Genomic DNA, 20148 nt, shown 5'->3' on the forward strand with positions numbered 1-20148 from the left:
TTTTTTTTTCTTTTTTTTTTCTTATGTGTTCAGTTATGTCTAGTTATGCTTGCTGACTGGCTGGCCCAGCAGGTGATGGGTTTGTTGACGCAATTACTTGTGGCTATAGGATGCACTAAAGAGGAATGTCTTTAGTCTTGATTTGAATATAGGTAGGGTGTCTGCATCTCGGATGGAGGCAGGGAGATTGTTCCAGAGGAGGGGGGCTCGGTAGCTAAAGGCTCTGCCTCCTACTGTGGTTTTTGATATTCTTGGAATTACAAGGAGGCCTGCACTCTGGGAACGCAGCGGTCTTGGAGGGCAGTAGGGGACAACTAGTTCCTTAAGGTAGTTTGGAGCCAGGTCATTTAGGGCTTTGTATGTTAGCAGGAGTACTTTGAAATCAATTCTACTTTTGACAGGGAGCCAATGCAGAGAGGCAAGTACAGGTGAGATGTGCTCATATTTTTTTGTGACATCAAATGTATGGATTAAGTTAAAAAAGGAACTCACTTTCTCAATTCTTCACATTTACCTGTGTGACATCTATATGACTCCCCTTTCAAATACTACAGAAATTATAATCCATAATAAATATAATTTCTATATACCCTTGTATGAGTCTGAAATTATACAGTTCCAATCTGAAGGTCCAGTCTTAGTCATGGGAGACATGAATGGCAGGGAACTGAGAGAGAATCAGACTATATGAAATCAAATGGGAATACATACATTAATGACACACAGATAAATCAAATGGGAAAACATACATTGATGACGCACAGATTAATCAAAGCAAACAACTTTAGACCACTTGAGAGCAATGACAGTATTGTAAACAGAAATGGCCAACAGTTACTGCTGCTCTGTAATACCCTGGGTCTGATCATAACATATGGTGGAAGGAAAGGTGACTCTCTGGGTAGATTCACCTACTGCTCCCCTCTCAGCAGTAATGTAGTAGCTTATGCAGTCACAGATCCCAGTCATATCAACTACTCTACAGTAAACTATCCTCTCCAAACTCAATTTCTGTTTTTGTCAATATGAGATTGAACCTCATATTAAAGATACAAATTGAAAATACTGTATGAAATACACATTTTATGTTTTTTGGAAGCCTCTACAGGGGGGAAAATGAGATCCTGCGACGTACAAGGAAATTGCATTTATACATCAGGAGCAGTTTAGGGGTTCAGTGTCTTGCTCAAGGACACTTACACACTTGGTAAGGAGGAGTGGGGAATCGAACTAGCAACCTTCCAATTACTTAACGACTCCTCTACCACCTGTACCACTGTCGCCCCATAGAATTACACAAACTACAATCAAATATAAACTACTAAACGCTATGTCAGGATGAAGCATTACATCTATAAAATATAAAATTGGACAAAAGCGTGTCAGACATTTGTGTGCAATGAGGACGAAGTATGATTCCACCGTTGCTGAAAATGCACTTCAGGGCAGTTCTGGAGGCAGGCACTGCTAAAACCCTGATGGCCATTGATCAGTTCAGACATAGCACTTCTAATAGCTTCATGTTGAGGATGAGATGTATTGTAAAACCTTTGCATTTTGTCAATGTTTTTTAAGTTGGAGTACTGCCAAATAATGAAGCTATAATTGTTATTATTATTGTTGTGAATTGCATACGCTCTTGTAGTATTTGTAGTCTCTATCCTTATATCAGAATGAAATACACACACATGCTTACATAAATACTCACATATGCATACAGTATAAACAAGCCTTGAGGCAGAATAGAAGTTTCCTTCAGTGTACAAGTCAACCCCCACCTTCCCTCACCATCCTTCGACTCACTTTTCAGTTCACACCCCCAGCCCCATACTAGACTCCTCTGTGGAGTTTCTGCAGGCTGAGCTATGGCCATGCCCACCTGAGGACCATCAGATGTGTAAACGGTGCTCATAGACATTAAATTCCCTCCCATAATGCTTTATGATGCTAGTTTGCATTCCAAAGGGCTGATTGGCTAGGTTTGAATCCAGTAAGATAGTAGGTCAGACAGCAATATATTAAGAAATATTAACACCACAGAGTCAGATTACTAAACTCACCTTTTTAGGGCTGGCACTAGTATGCTCTGGAAGTATACTGTATGTGTAATTCACCAGCAGTTCAACTATACTGTAGTTCTTTCTTTGCAGATTATCACTGTGTCCTTGCATCAAAGGATAGTGTGACCAATTTTCTTTTTCCAAAACAGATCTGAACTCAGAAATGTCTGGATTTACTGAACCATCACAACTGCCCACTTCAGTGAAAAAGGAGATAAAAGAAGAAGAATTTGATGATTTCCTACAAGAGTATCTGTCTACCTTTAAGACAGTGGAAGAAAAGCCTGGACAGGAATATGAATGCAAGGCCGAAATGTACACGTCTACCATCATGACCTTGAAAGAAGAAAACTGTTCACCAATGGAAATCAAAGAGGAAGAAGAATTTGATTCAAGAGAATATGGTGACTTCGCCTCTTCACCTACAAGTAAGTTGCTTGTTTATTGTTAGGTTTGTGTATATTTACAAAGCATGAATTTTAGAGAATTGCCAACTTGTGCTTTACAACGTGAGACTTATTCAATGAACATAAATACTGTGGGTATATTTTAGTCATGGGATAATATTTGCAGTCCTTTACAATTAAAAGAGAGAAAGCGTCTGCCATAATTTTTTTCTCTAATTCTGTAACTCAATTGTGTGTTCATCTCTGTTTACATTTACATTTAGTCTCTTGGTAGACACTTTTATACTAAGTAACTTCCAAGTGATTTCTATCAAATAACCAATATGTCAAAAAACATATCACAAATATGTACCAGTGTTGTAGAAATTACAGCCCAGATAGAGGAGGAGAAAGAACATATTGCTGAACTTTATTTATAATATTTTAGGACACATTCAAAGGATCCAAGCTAACAAAAGTGGAAACTCTGAGGAAAAAAGAAACAAAGAGAGACGCCAAAACCCCCCCCGGTGCAGAAAGACTTCATACCAGGAATCACATCAGCGACTGGACACCAGGAAGGAACAACATGAATGCCCCCAGTGTTTCAAAACATTTGCTAGACGTTCCGATCTTGCAATTCATCAACAAATACACACAGGAGAAAAGCCCCATCAGTGCAGTACATGTGGGAGAGCCTTTAGTCACATATCTAATCTCAAGACACACCAAAAGATCCATACTGGGGAAAAGCCACACCATTGCAGTACATGTGGGAAGGCCTTTAGACAATTGTCTGTTCTCAAGATGCACCAGAGGATCCATACTGGAGAAAAGCCACACCAGTGCTCTACATGTGGGAAGGCCTTTCGTCACTTGTCTGCTCTCAAGACACACCAGAGGATCCATACTGGGGAATATCCACACCAGTGCAGTACATGTGGGAAGGGCTGTAGTAGAATGTCTACTCTCAAGACACACCAGAAGATCCATACTGGGGAAAAGCCACACCATTGCAGTACATGTGGGAAGGCCTTTAGTTCAATGTCTGATCTCAAGACACACCAGAGGATCCATACTGGGGAATATCCACACCAGTGCAGTACATGTGGGAAGGGCTGTAGTAAAATGTCTTCTCTCAAGACACACCAGAGGATCCATACTGGGGAAAAGCCACACCAGTGCAGTACATGTGGGAAGGCCTTTAGTTCAATGTCTGATCTCAAGAAACACCAGAGGATCCATACTGGGGGAAAGCCACACAAGTGCAGTACATGTGGAAAGGCCTTTAATCGAATGACTAATCTCAAGAATCACCAAATGATCCATACTGGGAAAAAGCCCTATCAGTGTTCTCAGTGTGGAAAGGCCTTCAGAGAAATGTCTCATCTCAAATCACACCAGATGATCCATACTGGGGAAAATCTGTATAAGTGTACTACATGTGGGAAGGGTTTCAGGAATAGATCTAATCTCATCGTCCATCAGACTACACATACTGGAGAAAAACCACATAAATGTTCTCAGTGTGGAAAGAGCTTTAGGCAAATGTCATGTCTCAAGAGACACCAGAGGATCCATTCAAATGATATGCTGCCCTGCTAATACATGCTGGAGTATCACTTCCTGAAATATTTATTGATGAGCTGAGTTTTAAACCACGTTTGATGTACAAGATGAAGTATTTTTTTAACTTTGAAACGTGTGTTGGGGTAGAGATTAAAACATAAATTGAATTTGAAAAAAAATAAAAACACACATGAAGATCCATACTGGGCAAAAGCCCCATCAGTGTTCTCAGTGTGGAAAGACCTTTAGTAGGATGTCTGCTCTCAAGAGACACCAGAGGACCTATTGAAATGGTGTGCTCCCCTGACAGTCCATCATGTATTATCATTATTGAAATATTTTTGATAAGATGAGTTTCAATCCAAATGTGATGTACATGATAAAGTATTATTTCTTCATATTTGAAACGTGTGGTGGGGTAGAGATTAAAACATGAATTGAATTAAAAGAAAAAAAAAACTTGAAGTCAGTGTTTTTTTTTCAGTATGTAGGGGAGGGCGTGAGTGTGTACAATATGTAATTGACAAGCAGCAGATTGAAACATACATTGTTAGTAGCTCTATTCATTGGTGCACATGACTTGGGGGTCAGTGCACGAGGGGGAGGTATTAGAGAACATTTTGGAAATAGGGTTTTGGTCGCCCTATTTATGAGAGGTTCGGGGTAATACATTAGCATAATGCTATGTTTTAGCATCTATAATAAGAGTCAAGGAGTAGGATACAACTTTTGGGGAATATTTTACGCTGAAAGGTGTATTTGTGTAGGTGATCATGTACTGCATAGATATGAAAAGGGATAACTAAAATATAGGTACTGGAATAATGGATAGGGTTTTATGATGGGTTGAGGTATATCTGAGGACAGGACCAAAACTAGAAATAGTAAGCATATTTTTCCATGTGGGTTTTATTTAGCATTTTGGAAAGGGTTTCAGTATATCAGTAAGGCATTTGTGGGAAGTATGGAAGTATGGAAGTATGGAGTGAAGTACTGCAGTACTGAAGTACTGCAAACTTTGATAATTATATTACACAGTTCTGGAGCATGTCCAGAGGGAGATTAGAATTCTGTCTAAAATGTTTCTCACCCTTGGGGGAAGGGAACTGATGTAACACATAACATGGTCATAGCAGAGGGGGAAGGGAACTGATGTAACACATAACATGGTCATAGCAGAGGGGGAAGGGAACTGATGTAACACATAACATGGTCATAGCAGAGGGGGAAGGGAACTGATGGAACACATAACATGGTCATAGCAGAGGGGGAAGGGAACTGATGTAACACATAACATGGTCATAGCAGAGGGGGAAGGGGACTGATGGAACACATAACATGGTCATAGCAGAGGGGGAAGGGAACTGATGTAACACATAACATGGTCATAGCAGAGGGGGAAGGGAACTGATGGAACACATAACATGGTCATAGCAGAGGGGGAAGGGAACTGATGTAACACATAACATGGTCATAGCAGAGGGGAGTCGAGAAGAAGGGTCAGGGGGATTCATGAGAAGATGTTTGTTGTGGGACTTTCCCTAAATTTTTGCAACAGCGCACAGGCTTTCATACATTTTAAGACTGAATCATATGGAAGAAAAACAGCCCCACAACATCAAAGATCCGCCACCATACTTCACATTGGGTATGGGGGTCTTTTCTGTATGGCTATCTTTCTGTCTACGCCAAACCCACCTTTGATGTTTGTTGCCAAAAAGCTTTATTTTGGTCTCATCTGACCATATAACTCTGTCCCATTGAAAGTCTGACTTACATTTGGCAAACTGTAGGCGCTTTAGTTTGTTGTTGATTGACAGCAGAGGCTTTTTTCTGGCAACCCTCCAAAACAACTTGTGGTGATGTATGTGGCGTCTGATGGTAGTTTTGGAGACTTTCTGACCCCAAGACTCAACTAACCTCTACAATTCTGTTTTGCTCATATTCACTAGGGGTGCCAATAATTGTGGAGGGCACTGTATATCGCTCAAGTATATTTCCTTGTGGCAATACTGGAGTACTGCAGGAATTCGGAACTCTCCGAGCGCTGACACGCAGTTTCATCATCATCATCGTCACCACCACCGTCACCATTAGGGCTAATGGCGAAAGTCCAAATTAATGTTTCGATCAATAAAATCAATAAAACAATTACAATAATTCACAGAATGAATGAAATTCACGTCTAATAGGTATTCATTTTTAATTCCACAAGTGTAAAACATTTCGCTCAATCTATAGCTTATGAAAAGTTGAATAGTGGCTTAGTTTTCAGTAGGAGATATGGCTGCATTCGCGTTGTTAGAGGATATTGATAACTGACTTTTTGACACAGGATGATGTATGGCTGATAAGCAGGTATCGCTTGCCAAGAACGGCTCTGTTAGAGCTTTGAGCCCAAATGGGCCCCCGTCTACAGAGACGCATCAGATGCAACCAGGCCATACCCGTTCAGGTTCAGGTTTTCTGGCTTCCTGGCTACAGGAACGTTCCAACGAGAAATTGGAGACCAGTCATCATTAAGCAGAATTTTGCCCGATGTTCTTTGCGGTATTATCCCTCTATGTCCGCATTTTTTTTTAGATTTCCATACAGTGCCCAGGAACAGCAAAATGTGAAAGAGGATTTCCTGCGTAAAACAGGGTTCCCAATGTCTTCTCATCCCGATTGCGCACACTCAGACAGCCTAGGAAGCCCACTTCAATACAGCACATGCCCGTGCACGGTCGGTAGTGGAGCGCAGCATAGGCATGCTGAAGGGAAGGTGGCGATGTTTCGATGCATCGGGAGGGAGACTGCTATATGACCCCGAAAAGGTTTGCCAGATCATCCTAGCCTGTTGTGTGCTACACAACATCTGTCTAAGCAATGGCATAGAGCTAGGAGAAGACGAAATGCGCATGGACCAAGATGACCACCCTCCCTTTCCATCTGGCTGGAACACGCACATCACTGCGCTGAGAAGACGGGAGCTGATTCACCAACTCTACCAACAGGTACATAATGTTGATAAGAATAAATGCACACATGTTCACATTCTTCAGAATGTTTTATTTAGGCACGTTTGTTCAAAGAACCCTCAATAGCGGACAGAGTTCGGCAACAACCTCACTAACAGACTCATTCAAGTCCCTCTGTGTCTGAAGGACGGCCTCGGATAATACCCTACCATGATGGGTGGAAGAGGAAGCTGGTGATGGCCGCCGAGGCCCCGATGCTGGTGCAGCAGGTGCTGCTGCCGCAGATGCGGCTTCTGGTGCTGCTTGTGCCTTAGGTACGGCCGCTGGTGCATCGGAGCCGTGTCTACTACCATGTCACATACTTTGCTTTTGCTGTACTGTATGTAAAGAAGTAATGAAATCCTAATATTATTGTTACGAATAATATTGTTGAAACATTGAAACCTTCTTTGAGTGTGACTCTCAGAAATTATATTTACAAAGATACCAGATAACGGTGGAGGAGATCAGGAGGAGGACTGCTCTCCCTGAGAGCATGTCTCTTAACACCCTCACTGCGCTCCTGAGGACCAATAAGAATCTGAAGAGGGACCTCAGGCAGCAGCTGCAGGAGGTCGGGGTGACTCCGGGCACAGTCACCCAAGTCACTTCACTTTGCTCAAAGCTGTCAGAGGGTACAGTTCAATTCCACACACTATTCTTGTAACGGCACTTTTTACATAAATTGATATCAAGAAAGAACTTCAGAAAGCCAGCTCCAAACTATTACACCCCAGTGTCAATAAGTGTTTCATTGTCACATTGGTATGTGCATCAAATCTGAATTTAATACTGTGTTCGTGTCATGATATGTCTTTCCCATTTCTGTTAAGGCGAAGCCAAGGACCTGTGCTCCTCTGTCGGTGCTCTGGCTGCCAGGAGCATCGAATTTAATGAAGTGGCCATGCTGCCTGCATCAGAACCCACCGTGGCCACAGGGAGAGCCACGGAGTTCAAGTAATTTGCAATATTCCACATCCTATATCTGGGCTCTGACAGGTATAATAGACATTATTTATCCTGAATTCATGTTTTTATCTTTTCCTCCAGACAACAGCTCCAGCACCTCGCCAACCAGGTGAGCTCAAATGAGCAATTTGGTCTCCTAACGCACACCTTGGGGCCAGGAATGGTAGAGGTGGTGGTGGATGTTTTTAAAAAGTGTGTTGACACACACATTGTAAATATTAACAATTAACAAAAAAAAATTCTGTTGTTTGTTGTGTTAATTCATTAATTAAATAACTTGATGTTCTACATCACTGTGTATGTGTATTGAATTGGAAGTGTATTGAACTTGGCATCTTGATTTAACTAGTCTGATAATTTAGCTAGCTGGGCCTGAAATCGCATGGTGTAAATTACAGATCCGACATGTTAGGCATGTGGATTAAGGCAAATAGTCATGGTAACACAATATTTCAACACTAATTTCTACAGCTTCACATAAGGGTTTATTCCAGTAGAGTGTTACAAGTTAATGAAACCCCAACTTACAATAATTATTTTAAAAAAAAAATATCATCAGAGGACACACATGATGGAGGAGAGACATGACTGATGGGGTGTGACGTATTCTTTATTGAAAATAAAAGCCAAGTACAACCCTCATACACACAGTAACCAAGTTGGTACAGAATAATGTGAAAATGGTAAAAATAAAATTTCACACACAAACAGCTTAGTAAGGGCTAAGGATGGCAGAATTTAATACACTATATTGGGGCAGTGTGGGACAGGTCGGAAAACTGGGGAAAGACTACTTACGGGTTCGCTGTCTTCGCTTGCGCTTAAATGCCCCGTCGTGATGGACAGTTTGTATCTGCCGCTTGTTGTGGTCTGTCTTTGAATAGTTTGCAATTCGTCTTTTGCTAAGTTCAATGTGTTTCCTGTATTTGTGCAGTCGCTCAGTCTTTCTTTTGTTAAAGACCGTTTTGAAGCGGCCAAAGGCGAGCTGGTGTGTATGTTTCACTGCTGTATAAAGGCCAAGTGATGGCTGATACTCCTCTGACTCACACCAATTCCTCAAATCATAAATCATGTCCTTAATGCAGTATTTTGCCTGGTGAACTGGTGGCTCACTCTCTGTTTCTATATTTTCCTGGTCCACAGGTGTGGTTGGCTGTGAGGCAGTGGTTGACAGTGTTGATTCACTAATTTTGTTGGCCACCAACAGACACACACATACTTCCCCATAACTGCTTGCCAAGCAAGAACACTGCTGTTTTGCAAGATTCACAATACCCACATTTTCTCCATTTTGCACCATCACTGTTGTCTCATCACTTACAAAACTGTTGGTTGCACATAGCATATTTGCTGTGTCTTCTCTGAGTGCAGCTGTGTCAATCATACCATCAGACACCATCTGAGCTAACACTATGTGTTTACATTTCTGACCTTGTCCATTGACTGGACACTGGCAAACACTGTACAGTAAGTCAACTTCATAAAACACATCAGGCTTGCTTTCTGAGGGTACACTGAAGCGGGCCTCAGACAAATACTGGATGTTTTGGTCGAGCCCATGAGACCTCATCCTTTCAGCTGATATGACACTTTCTTGGGATCCTTTTGTGGGGGCTCGACCAGCATTAACGAGCTCATCAAGTTGGCTGAACAAAACACAAGGGCAAGGGTAATCATTGTCAGCATAAACTGACCTCGAATAATTCACCTTAATGAAGATGATATTGCATATGTTTAAAGATTAACACTTAAGATTAACCATGAATCATATTGCGTTTAACTTCCTAAATATGAAAATACACAGACTTACCCGTAGTACTTCACCACATGGTTATGGAGGATTAGTAGTAGGTCATCCAATCTTTTGTTGCAATATCCTCCAAGGAAATTGTATTTCAATCCGTTGAAAAACCTTTGAAATTACAATTATGCAAATAAATGTTGTGTCAGAAAAAAACATATATCCATAAGTAATAATTTCACTCATGAATCTATAAATATATATATATATATAAATACTTTTAATTTAATTTAAATCTCTACTGGTGATATTAAGGGGTTGGATTAAATATATCTCTATAATTATAATTTTATTTTTTTTGCACTATATCTTTGTTATGTTTCTTTGATGTCTTTTGATGTTTCTTTGATGTGCATGTCATTTCTTTGTGCATATTATGTATTTGCTGTAAAGCACTTTGAGCTGCATTCTTTTGCATGAAAGGTGCTATATAAATAGAGTTTTATTATTATATTATTATTATAACTATTCAAAAGTGAAGTTTGCTCACCTCTCCACAGCATTGTTGGTCTCACTTTGGTGGTGGAAAAACATTCGGCCAAAGTTGGCCCACATAGCCCCACAATGCAGCCAGGTCTCTCGGAGGTATTTTGACACTCTGGTCGCCCCGGTTGCCGTCTTGATTTGTTCAAGGACTCTCTTAGCAGTTTCGTGGAATACTCTCTCCTACAAATAAGTGAAATTAAGTAAAAAGTCAAGTCAAATGCAATTGCAATTCTGCAATTGGAAAGAATATAGTTGAGAGCTGCTCATTAATCTGACATCCCATTAGTCCAACCATACACTAGACCTGTGATTAGAGTGGCTAGGGTCTGGAAATGGTGTAGTGTAGTTACTGGTCTAGTGTATGGTCGGACTAATGGCATGTCGGACCAATGGGATTTCAGACTAATGACACAGCCCAGTAACATCCCAATTTTTTTAACAACCCTTTTTCATCAAATCATGGATATTTTCACATTTACTCTATATGTCGTTTGCCTCTTTGACCCACGCCTGTAAATAGCAAAGGGCATTTTATATGCATAATGAGTTGTGGATTGAAGAATTATGGAGGGGGAGATTTCCAGACAGACTTTGAACATTCATATATAACTGTATGTTGAAAATATCTTTGGGTTGTGAATAGAAGCTTTCCATTTGTTCAAGATAGTAATCCAAATGGAATTTGGAAATTTGCAATGACAGCTGTGTCAAACGTTTTTCGAAAAGGTGTGAAAAGACAGAAAAGAGCACTCAACTGTGCGACATTGCTTTAGAGAAAATATTCCTTGAACGATGATGTTTCTCACAGCTGGATCTTGGACATGGCCTCCATCTTGTTTAACAACCCAACGGTGGATTGCCTACATGACAAAAACATTAACATTTGAGGAAGTACTGATGAATGGTCAGATCGTTTTAAAAGTCCTATCAGCCTTTTATAAAGTGCATTTAAACCCTGTGTAAAAGAATATTCTTTTTCATGGTTTGATAACAGTATTGGCCCTTGTGAACTCACTTGGTTTGTTACACATACCTGAAGTACATGAAACCAGCAAAGCAACACAGATGCATGTGGAAAGACAGTCTTGATTGCCTTGATTTCTTTCTGATCCCGGTCAACCATAACACATCTGGGAATGGAAACAGGACAGTAAGCTCAATGAAATCATAATAAAATGTAAGGCGATAGTAATGTGGCTTTGCAGAGTGTAAATAACAATTGAAGTATGTTTTCAACAAGAAAGGGAAGTCTTTTACAGGAGTTTTTGAAATTGCTTACCTTGGTGTGAGATCTGCTGCCTCTTTAAGCTTGGTAAGACAAATCTCTAATGTTGAGGATGTCTCTTGACTCAAAATAAAAAATGACACAGGTATTCCTTTGCCCTCATCATTTTTGACCATGACAGCATAAAAAGCAAAGCCATACTGGGTGACACTTTTATAGGTCGCATCCAAAAAAATCATCTTCCCTCCAAATTTTTTCAGCTGCTCAAGCTGCCATGCTGAACTGTAGACAATGATGAGGGGTTGGTCTTCACTATGTGACAGTGGTTGGTACAGTAAAACACTGTCTTTCAGGTCAGCCTTCATGAGTTTTGCCACTGATATACAGTCATTGCCATCCAAATTAATGTATTTGTTGAAGCTTCTTCTTATTCCAACAATGTCCTTTGGAGTGACAAAGTATGTTCTGTCCCCAAGGTTCGTTTTTCCAAGCCTCTGTGACCAGTCCGTGGCTTTCAATAGAATGGCACTATTAGAGACCCCTTTGGAAATACAGTCATGGATGAATTCGACCAAATCCTCATTGATGCGATTGATTGCATTTTCTTCCATATTGGTGAGGTCATGGCCACTGTGTTCGCACATTTCTCTGACAATACAACCTCGAAAACTGACTGAGCTTACGAACTGAAAGGACACATACGCTGGGCAAGAATTTGCCCTTGTCTTCATTGGATCTCCCGTTGACGATCCGGTTGAATGGCGGGATCGCTCACACCTCCACTGAATTACATTTGGTCTTTTTTTTTTATAAAGGAATCTTCCTTTCTCCATTTCATTTATCCTATCAAGGCGATTCCTCATGAAAACATCCTCAGGAATATTCTCTTCAAGAATATCAAAGGATCGCTTTATTCTAGGGTCCCTTTCCTTCTTTAAGCCATCTTCGATTGACTTCAGCCAATGCTTCTCCATTGCCTGAACGGGGAAAAAGTATGAAAACATAAGCCTATGACTCCCTAAGACACACATACTAAACTATTTTATCTTGTGATGACCTGAACTATAGGCTACATGGTCAGTGTTAAGCAGTCTGGAGCACAACGTTAATCCACCATGCCTAGATTCCTCTCCACTGGCTGTCACAAAGTCACCTGTAGTCTATTATAAAGCCTATAAACCTGTTAGGAATCAAGTTACTTTCAACAAAAGTTATTATCCTCACCATCTGCCCTTGAGTAAACTATTAGTAATCTCCCTGAAAGAGTCAGCCCCTCTTAATCTGTCCGTCTAGATGCCTTACAGGTATCTAAAACCAACTGGATGCCTGTGAGTTAACCTGTATACCAACGACTAGGCAGTAGGGATGTGCATCTCCATCACTGAAGACGATGCGATACATATCTCGATACACTGCCAACGATCCGATACATTAAAGATACATAAAAGCAGCTACTAATGTGATACGATACGATTCACCCCTATTGCGATGCAGTGCGATTCGACACGATGCGATTCGACACGATGCGATTCAACGAGATGCGATGCAAAAGAATATAATTCTATGCAATTTAATATGGTACATAATGATTCATTTATTTGTCAGACAACAAATCATTAACAATGTCTCTGACAAAAGATAACATGTACTGTATGTGTATGTGTTTTTTTAACTATAGCCTTCATCCTAAACATGTTGATCAACTGCCTCTTACATTAAATTTAACTAATTTGTCCTATTTTAAGGGTTTTCTTTAGGAATATGAGTTGATCCACATGATCAGGATGAAGCAAACTGCGATGTGCTGTAACTATGTCACCAGCTGTGCTGAACACTCTTTCAGAGGTTACTAGCTGGCTAGCGTAAGCTAACGGTTTCGCTAGCTGGTTAGCTTGTGTAGCTTGGAAGCCCTCGTTTTCTACAACACTGTAAGGCTGGATATTTTTACAAATTAAGAAGGCAATGGCTTCGGTTTTTGCCTTTGAACGAGCTGAGTTGGTAGCCAGCGGGGCATGCAAAAAAGTGGCAATACTTTGCTCAGTCTGCTTGCTAGGTGTACTGGTGGAGCTAGCCACTGTAGCCATAGCTGAATCCGTGTCACCATGTCGCCTCTTCAGGTGAGTACCTAAATATGCCGTGCTGCTTGTGTACTTTATGGCAGCACGACATATTTTGCAGATTGCATGGGTCTTATCGAATTTCCCATCTTTCTTCGTAAATCCAAAGTGTTGCCAAACCTTGGATTTATTACAAGTTCTAGGGACGTCTAACTCTAACCGCCATGGTAACACTCTCCCGGACACGCCTCCAACTCCCGCGAAACTTGGCCAAGAGACTTCACGACAGACGGCCACTGACAGCAGTGGAGATGAGAGCGCGCTTAAGAAACAGTTAGAAAGGGGGAATCTATCTAAATATAAAATGATTGGTCACAAATCATTGGTCACATTTCTAAATATTAAATGGTGTTCGCCTACAGACGATTCTATATAAATACAACGGATTATACCGATGCAAACATTTTAGAAACGATGCATTGCGATTCATCCCACATTGTATCCGGTGCACACTTTTTTGATCCGGGCCATCGCATCGTGAGCTTTTATGCCGGTGCATCGATACGAACCGGTGAATCTTCCCATCCCTACTAGGCAGCCTTGCAGTCAACATCACTCAAGATGCCTCAGAGTTATCTAAAGACAGGTGGCTGCCTCAGAGTTATCCTTATTCCAAAGTAGCCTGGAAGTCAACCAGTCTCAAAGTCATTTGAAAGATAACCACTAACCACTAACCATTAACAATCACTAAAATACAGTGATTAATCTACAGCAGTGGTTCTCAAAGTGGGGGGCGCGCCCGAACACTCTCCAGGGGGGGCGCGATGTCACAGACGGAGAAAACAAAAAACGACCGCTGACCTGTCACTGGTTAGTGAAAGCTCCCTCAGTGGCGAAATGCAAGGGGCTGGACTGACCCAAACTAATCAAATACGGTTTTGCTCCTGATCCACCAATCTAAACGGAGTCTTATCATTTGAACGCGAGTTGCACCCAAGCTTCCGAGTATAAAAAAAAACCGCAGACATGGTAAGCGCTCACCCTGAGACAACACTCTGCAGAGTTTGTTCAATTTCTCTTGTTTCCTCTATCATTCAGATATTCATTGCTTTATAAACAGTCTTTTTAAAGACTCACTCCTTCCTTAGTAATACCTAACTGCACTTGCAGTAGGTCTATTCGTAGCCTATTGTAAGGAGTAATTTTCTCCACAGTCTTTTGAAAAAGCTCGTAGCCCCGAGAGCTAGCCTAGCTAGCTACCTACTTCCAACTGCAGCTAGCCCTTTTCTCCTTAACATCTACCTTTACATTTTTTGATCAACCACCGTGTTGCAACAAATAAAACACCAGCACTTGAATACTATTTTGTGCTGTCCCTGTCTACATTGTGTACAGTTCGTTTTGTTAGGAATCATTGCCTAGCACAGCCTTATCCATTATTCGTGTGCAAGTTGTTCACAACCACACATACAAGAACACGACGTTGAAATTAGAACTTTATTAACTTCACACACACTGTATCAGCAAACAAACACAACTATGGACACGTTTCTGATTCGTAAAAGTCAGAAAGAGAAGCCTGTGGACTTCTTTAAACATAAACGTGATGGCCTCCAGCAACAACGAACTACCATCTCCAAGCAGTGTCTGGAGGCATCTTATGTAGTTGCTCATAGAATTGCTAAGCTTGGCAAACCCCATACAATTGCCGAAACACTGATTTTGCCGGCCGCGCAAGACGTGTAGAATAATGACAGGAGCTAAACTCAGCTCAATACCTATGTCAATATCTCGCTGAATATCAGAAATCAGTTTGGGTCCTACAAAGAGGACTACCGTTCATTCGCCTGAGTTCGGGATCCATTTCTCTGCTCAGCAGACGAGCTGCCAGTAGACATGAAAGAGCAGCTGAAGAGTGACAGTAGACTTTAGCATCTCCCCTCTTTCGTCATTCTGGGTAGCAATGATCAGCTTTGCGACATAGCCTTAAAAATGCTCCTGCTTTTTGCGTCGACATATTTGTGCGAGGCACGCTTTTCAAGACTGACTGCGCTCAAAACTAAATACCGCAACCGCACACAGATCGAGGATGACCTGAGGATATGTTGTTTGTCAAACATTGCCCCAAGATTTGAGGACCTTTGCAGTGCAAAGCAGGCTCATGTCTCACATTGACAGACCTGTAGGTTTTTTTGTTGTAAAGATCACAAGAGGCCCATAATAATAACAGTATCCTAATGATAGCAATAATAACACTTATTATTATTATGATAATACGATAATAATAATAATAATAAGTCGATAATCATTAATTATAATAATAATAATAACATAATGATGGTGATACTAATGAATAGCCTACTAATAGGCCTACTATTACTGATAATAATAATAACAATAATAATAATAATAATAGTTATAATAATTGTCTGTATGGGCCTAACAATAACAATAGCCTAACCTTGACATGTCAGGCCTATCAATAACAGTATGCTATCTACGGTATCTATCTATCTATATATGGTGGTGTAGTTGAGGGCGGTGGCGGCGGGCCGCGGGCGCCAGCGGCCCTGGGGATGGGGGGGCCCCAACTACCCCTAACCAGCTTTGGGGGGGCCCAGCTTGCAAAAGTTTGAGAACCCCTGATCTACAGTAATTAATCTTACTTTGTAGGCTCACTGTTACCTAATGTTTTAACCAGATTTAGCTAGCTAGCAGGTTGAAATGACATTACCACAGCTAAAATTAGCATAATCTATCTTTAAATATGGTTAACATATTGCATGGTAAAGATAACATTAGCCGGCCCATCTTACATGTACAGCCCTAAAGCAAACACTATCAGCTATTTCATGTTTAAAATATAAATATATTAGCTACGTACCTTTGAAAATGTGGAGCTTTCACAGTTGGTTGAGAGGTGGAATGAGAGCGCTAAACAGAAAGTTTGAATATGCGCTCCAAGTGGGTAGCGCATTGATTGGCTCAGAGTTTTGGGGGCGGGACCACCTTCCAGCCACCTTCCAGGCAGCCGCTGCCTTGAAGACGACGTTGAGGGCTCAAAACACCATCGAGCGTGTATGACAGGAAACAGAACAGCAGGGGTAGTTGGTCCTTAGAGTAAAAAGGCCAGACAAGAAGCCTGAAACCACAACAACAACAACAACAAAAATACTTTGTTACATTCCACCACTGTATATAAGGGAGAGTTATCTCTATTGTAAAAAGAGGTAGTTAGTAAAAAGGCCAGACAAGAAGCCTGAAACCACAAAAAGCATTTGAATGCTAATGAACGTGGCGCCTGAAATGTGTGGAGGCTTTTGGTGCCAGTGTGCGCTTAAGGTTTCTACAGTCATTTCCTACAGAAACAGAAACTACAGAAATCATCTACATTAGAAGCATGTCAGGGGCGAAAAACAACATTGTTTTTACACACAATGGGATTACATTTAACAGCCATTTTGTGGTTGCCGGTTCCAACTCAATACTGGACTGAGTCAACCCCTCAAAGCTGGCGTCGCTGCCACCACACGTTTCCCACACGCCACTGGGTTCACCTTTGACCCCTGACCCCCACTGGGGTGTCATGATTTCTACCCCATTTTCCAGTAGTATCTTTGAGTTTAGTTCATCTTAGACAGTTTTTGTGTTTTGTTTTTTAAAACGGATTAAGTACAATGTAGGCTACAAAGACCCATTCTGTTGGCACTTTTAAAAATAAGGAAAGCAATGTGCTGTATATCATAATAAATGTTCCACTTTTGCAAGCACTTGAACATTATTACACAATCATTGCCTATTTTGGGAAACCCACTTTTATGGAAACATTGCCCATTTGTCTGGTGTCATGGCTGAAATTTGAAATCGAAATTTAAGCTTCAGTTACTGTTCATTGTAAGACTTTTTAACTATGTTGTGCAGATGTTTAAGGAGAATGTGAAAACAAACGGTGCTTTTTGACTGCAGGAGCATTTAGGTGGCAACAGGAACGGTGCCCTAATCATGAACACAAGAATCAGTATTCAGAAGAACAAAACACATACATATAGGGATACAAAAGAAAACAATGTTTTCTCTTTTATCACACATGCCATTTTAATATCTATACCTCCCCAACCTACTAATGTCATTCTACCTTTAAAAAACTAAACAAAAGACAAGTCCCAGGCAAACATAATCCCTGATCGTTCCAATTGCACCTGGTTGGGGCATAAAAACATCGTGTGTCACCAGTCTTTGACATGTATTGTTATGATAAAGAAAATGTGCCGTCGCTTTTCTTTTAAAAACAGTTAACTTGTTGAGCAGTTCATAATATCAAACTGCACCAGCGCAAGATTGGAGGGGTTGGCAGAGGCATTTCACGACAGGAGTACAGACACGACCCTGCCTTTGTGCTCTTGACAAAAAAGATCATTGCTATATAAGGGAGAGTTGTAGTGAATGTGACTTCATAATTCACCCTTGTTCTTAGTGTGGTTCTACACACTGTTGTTTCATGCAGTTATTTAAGTAATGTTAGACACGTAAGTATGACTGTTCCGGGATAGCGGTCCCTTTAAATATTCTATTGTTGTTGATGACGTCGAGCCCCATGCTTGTTAGATTACAGGGCAGCGCCATCTTGTCATTCATTCGTTTTTGCATGTAAAAATAAACGAGACACACACTTGTGTACTCAACTTGAGGAATTGCCTTTTGCTTTTAAATGCAACTTCCACAGAGTTATCTATATTGTCGAATCATATTTCCAGATGTAATTTATTGCTGTAACTTTCCAATGACATTTTTAGCCATCATCTCATAATAATCATTATTGTCACGAACGGCTTTAACAAGGTCCTACTCTCTTCACGTAATGTTACACACCAATACAAACTAGCCCTGTTTGCAATTCCAGACCTATCCCACTCTAGGCCATGGTCTGTTAGCTTAAGAAAATAGATCGTTTTTTTTATGCAGAAAATTCGGAAACTTCTCCCACTTCAAATACAGCCAAATGTAGACGACTTGACGACAATCCGCACGAACTACATTCAATAGGAAATCATTGCGTTAGACGAATAACCAGTGTGTTGAATATGGCGAGGTCTTAGCAAAGGACTCCGATAAAGCCGTTCTTGAGCCCGGGTCTTGAGAGGAGTAGCAGTAGGCAAAAAGCTGAGAAACCCTGTTCTATAGAAGTTTGTTTGCTAGAATGCAAGGATGCAAGTTGAATCTAGGATGTCTGGACATTCACTTCCATTACAGGGTCCTCCTGAGCAGAGATTTTGCTCACCACCATGCATCGTCAAGTTTACCACAGCTAAACGCATATGAGCACGATCTAAAACTTTACAAACACAGGCCAAAACATGGCACATACGTTTGTTATCATAACTTGACTTACCTTATGTGTAAAGTGTGCTCCACAGAAACGTATGTATGTCTTCGGCGAGTCGGGGTCATAGCCTCATAATGTTCGCTTTCAGACCTCTTACAGTTGTCTTTTGTTCCTTTCGGGCTATAGCTATTTTGGTATTCGCTACGGGTAATCCACCCTAAAACGCTATTATACGAACCATTTCTACTACATCTGTGCGTTTCGTTGCCGAGCTAACAACGCGTTGTCTGTGAGGAAGCTACGACTGCAGCGATAAGCACCAATAACCTCAGGAAGTAAAACGACGTCGGAGTCGGTGTACCAAACTAAATGTCCTGACACGTAAAACAGCGCTACAGTGCGGTATCCTAAGCACCCAACTGTATGCGCTTTGTAAACTGATCTTGACGTATAAATAGTGAGTCGTTTGCAGCATGACAAAAATATAAACTTTCCGAAACACAAAAATGACTACTCCTGTACAGTCGGAGCTCACGTCGTCGGCTACTGCATCCCATGATGCAACGTGATAATTTCGAACTTTAAAAACAACAACCAAAAACGGCAGGCAGATGCAGTGATTTACTAGTGTAACCGCTGTAACTTCTGCGTTGTGTTTTACCAGAGACCCCCAATACCAGTGTGCTTGTGATATCAAAATAAAAGATAAAAAAGAAACTGAAATACAGGTAACAGACTATATTGTGCAATTATTTCAAACTGCTTTTCTAACCTGTTACACTAGCAACTCTAGCTGCAGTTTTCAGGCAGTTCTGGGATTGTTTATGGCACGGGGGTGGCATAATCATGACCCTGTAGAAAGCTGTACAGAAAACAGAATTCATGGTAGCCATTCCCAAACTTAGGAACGATGTGGCCCGATTGAAAATCTGAAAATCCCCTGTGGCCTGCCCAAACTTTTCATCACAACCCTGAGAACGCAAAGAAGGGCATAATAATAATAATGATAATAATAATAAACAATAACATTTTATTTATTTAGAAGATGTTGTGATTTACAGAATGCTTGTACATATGTTTATGTGGCAGGATGAATCTCTGCCACCTACTCAGTTACTAGTTACAGTGGAGAGGAGAGGAGAAAGAAAAAGAGGAGAGGAAGAGAGGAGAGGAGAGGAGACGAGAGGAATAGAGGGAGAGAGGAGAAGAGAGGAAGGGTAGAGGCGGTTGCTGTCATGGTGATCTCTGTCTCGCTGTTGCGCGGATTGGTAGA

The 20148-nt window shown here is 41.0% G+C and overlaps 2 protein-coding genes across 3 annotated transcripts in view; one reads left to right on the plus strand and one right to left on the minus strand.

Moving 5' to 3' along the window:
* The first annotated feature begins 2270 nt into the window (after window positions 1–2270).
* LOC116219792 (zinc finger protein 208-like) overlaps window positions 2271–20148 on the plus strand; it is a 154649-nt gene continuing 136771 nt past the window's right edge. The window contains exons 1-2 of the mRNA XM_031563724.2: window positions 2271–2488; window positions 2895–4025. Of these exons, the coding sequence (XP_031419584.2) occupies window positions 2374–2488; window positions 2895–4025 (1246 nt within the window). The 5' untranslated portion in view covers window positions 2271–2373. The remainder of the gene's footprint in view (window positions 2489–2894; window positions 4026–20148) is intronic.
* LOC116219772 lies at window positions 8576–19160 on the minus strand. Of its 2 annotated transcripts, none has more exons than XM_031563668.2 (8): window positions 18942–19160; window positions 16437–16694; window positions 11550–12472; window positions 11304–11400; window positions 11026–11130; window positions 10275–10450; window positions 9794–9895; window positions 8576–9629 (listed from the first exon to the last, which is right to left on the minus strand). In XM_031563668.2, exons 2-8 carry the CDS (start codon window positions 16527–16529, stop codon window positions 8774–8776), a joined length of 2352 nt encoding a protein of 783 aa, XP_031419528.1. In that variant the 5' UTR covers window positions 16530–16694; window positions 18942–19160; the 3' UTR covers window positions 8576–8773. The 2 variants fall into 2 exon arrangements, with proteins under 2 accessions (XP_031419528.1, XP_031419529.1); XM_031563669.2 differs by having other exon boundaries at window positions 16573–16694; window positions 18942–19159.

This window comes from Clupea harengus, chromosome 26 (assembly GCF_900700415.2).
Source record: "Clupea harengus chromosome 26, Ch_v2.0.2, whole genome shotgun sequence".
NCBI classification, from domain to species: Eukaryota; Metazoa; Chordata; class Actinopteri; order Clupeiformes; family Clupeidae; genus Clupea; species Clupea harengus.

Coding starts and splice junctions, on each gene's coding strand:
- LOC116219772 (XM_031563668.2), bottom strand. CDS start 16,529: ATGCGCTACCCACTTGGAGCGCATATTCAAACTTTCTGTTTAGCGCTC. Junction 12,473..16,436: donor AAAGCTCCACATTTTCAAAG/GTACGTAGCTAA, acceptor TTCCCCGTTCAG/GCAATGGAGAAGCATTGGCT. Junction 10,451..11,025: donor CTCTAAAGCAATGTCGCACA/GTTGAGTGCTCT, acceptor ACTTATTTGTAG/GAGAGAGTATTCCACGAAAC.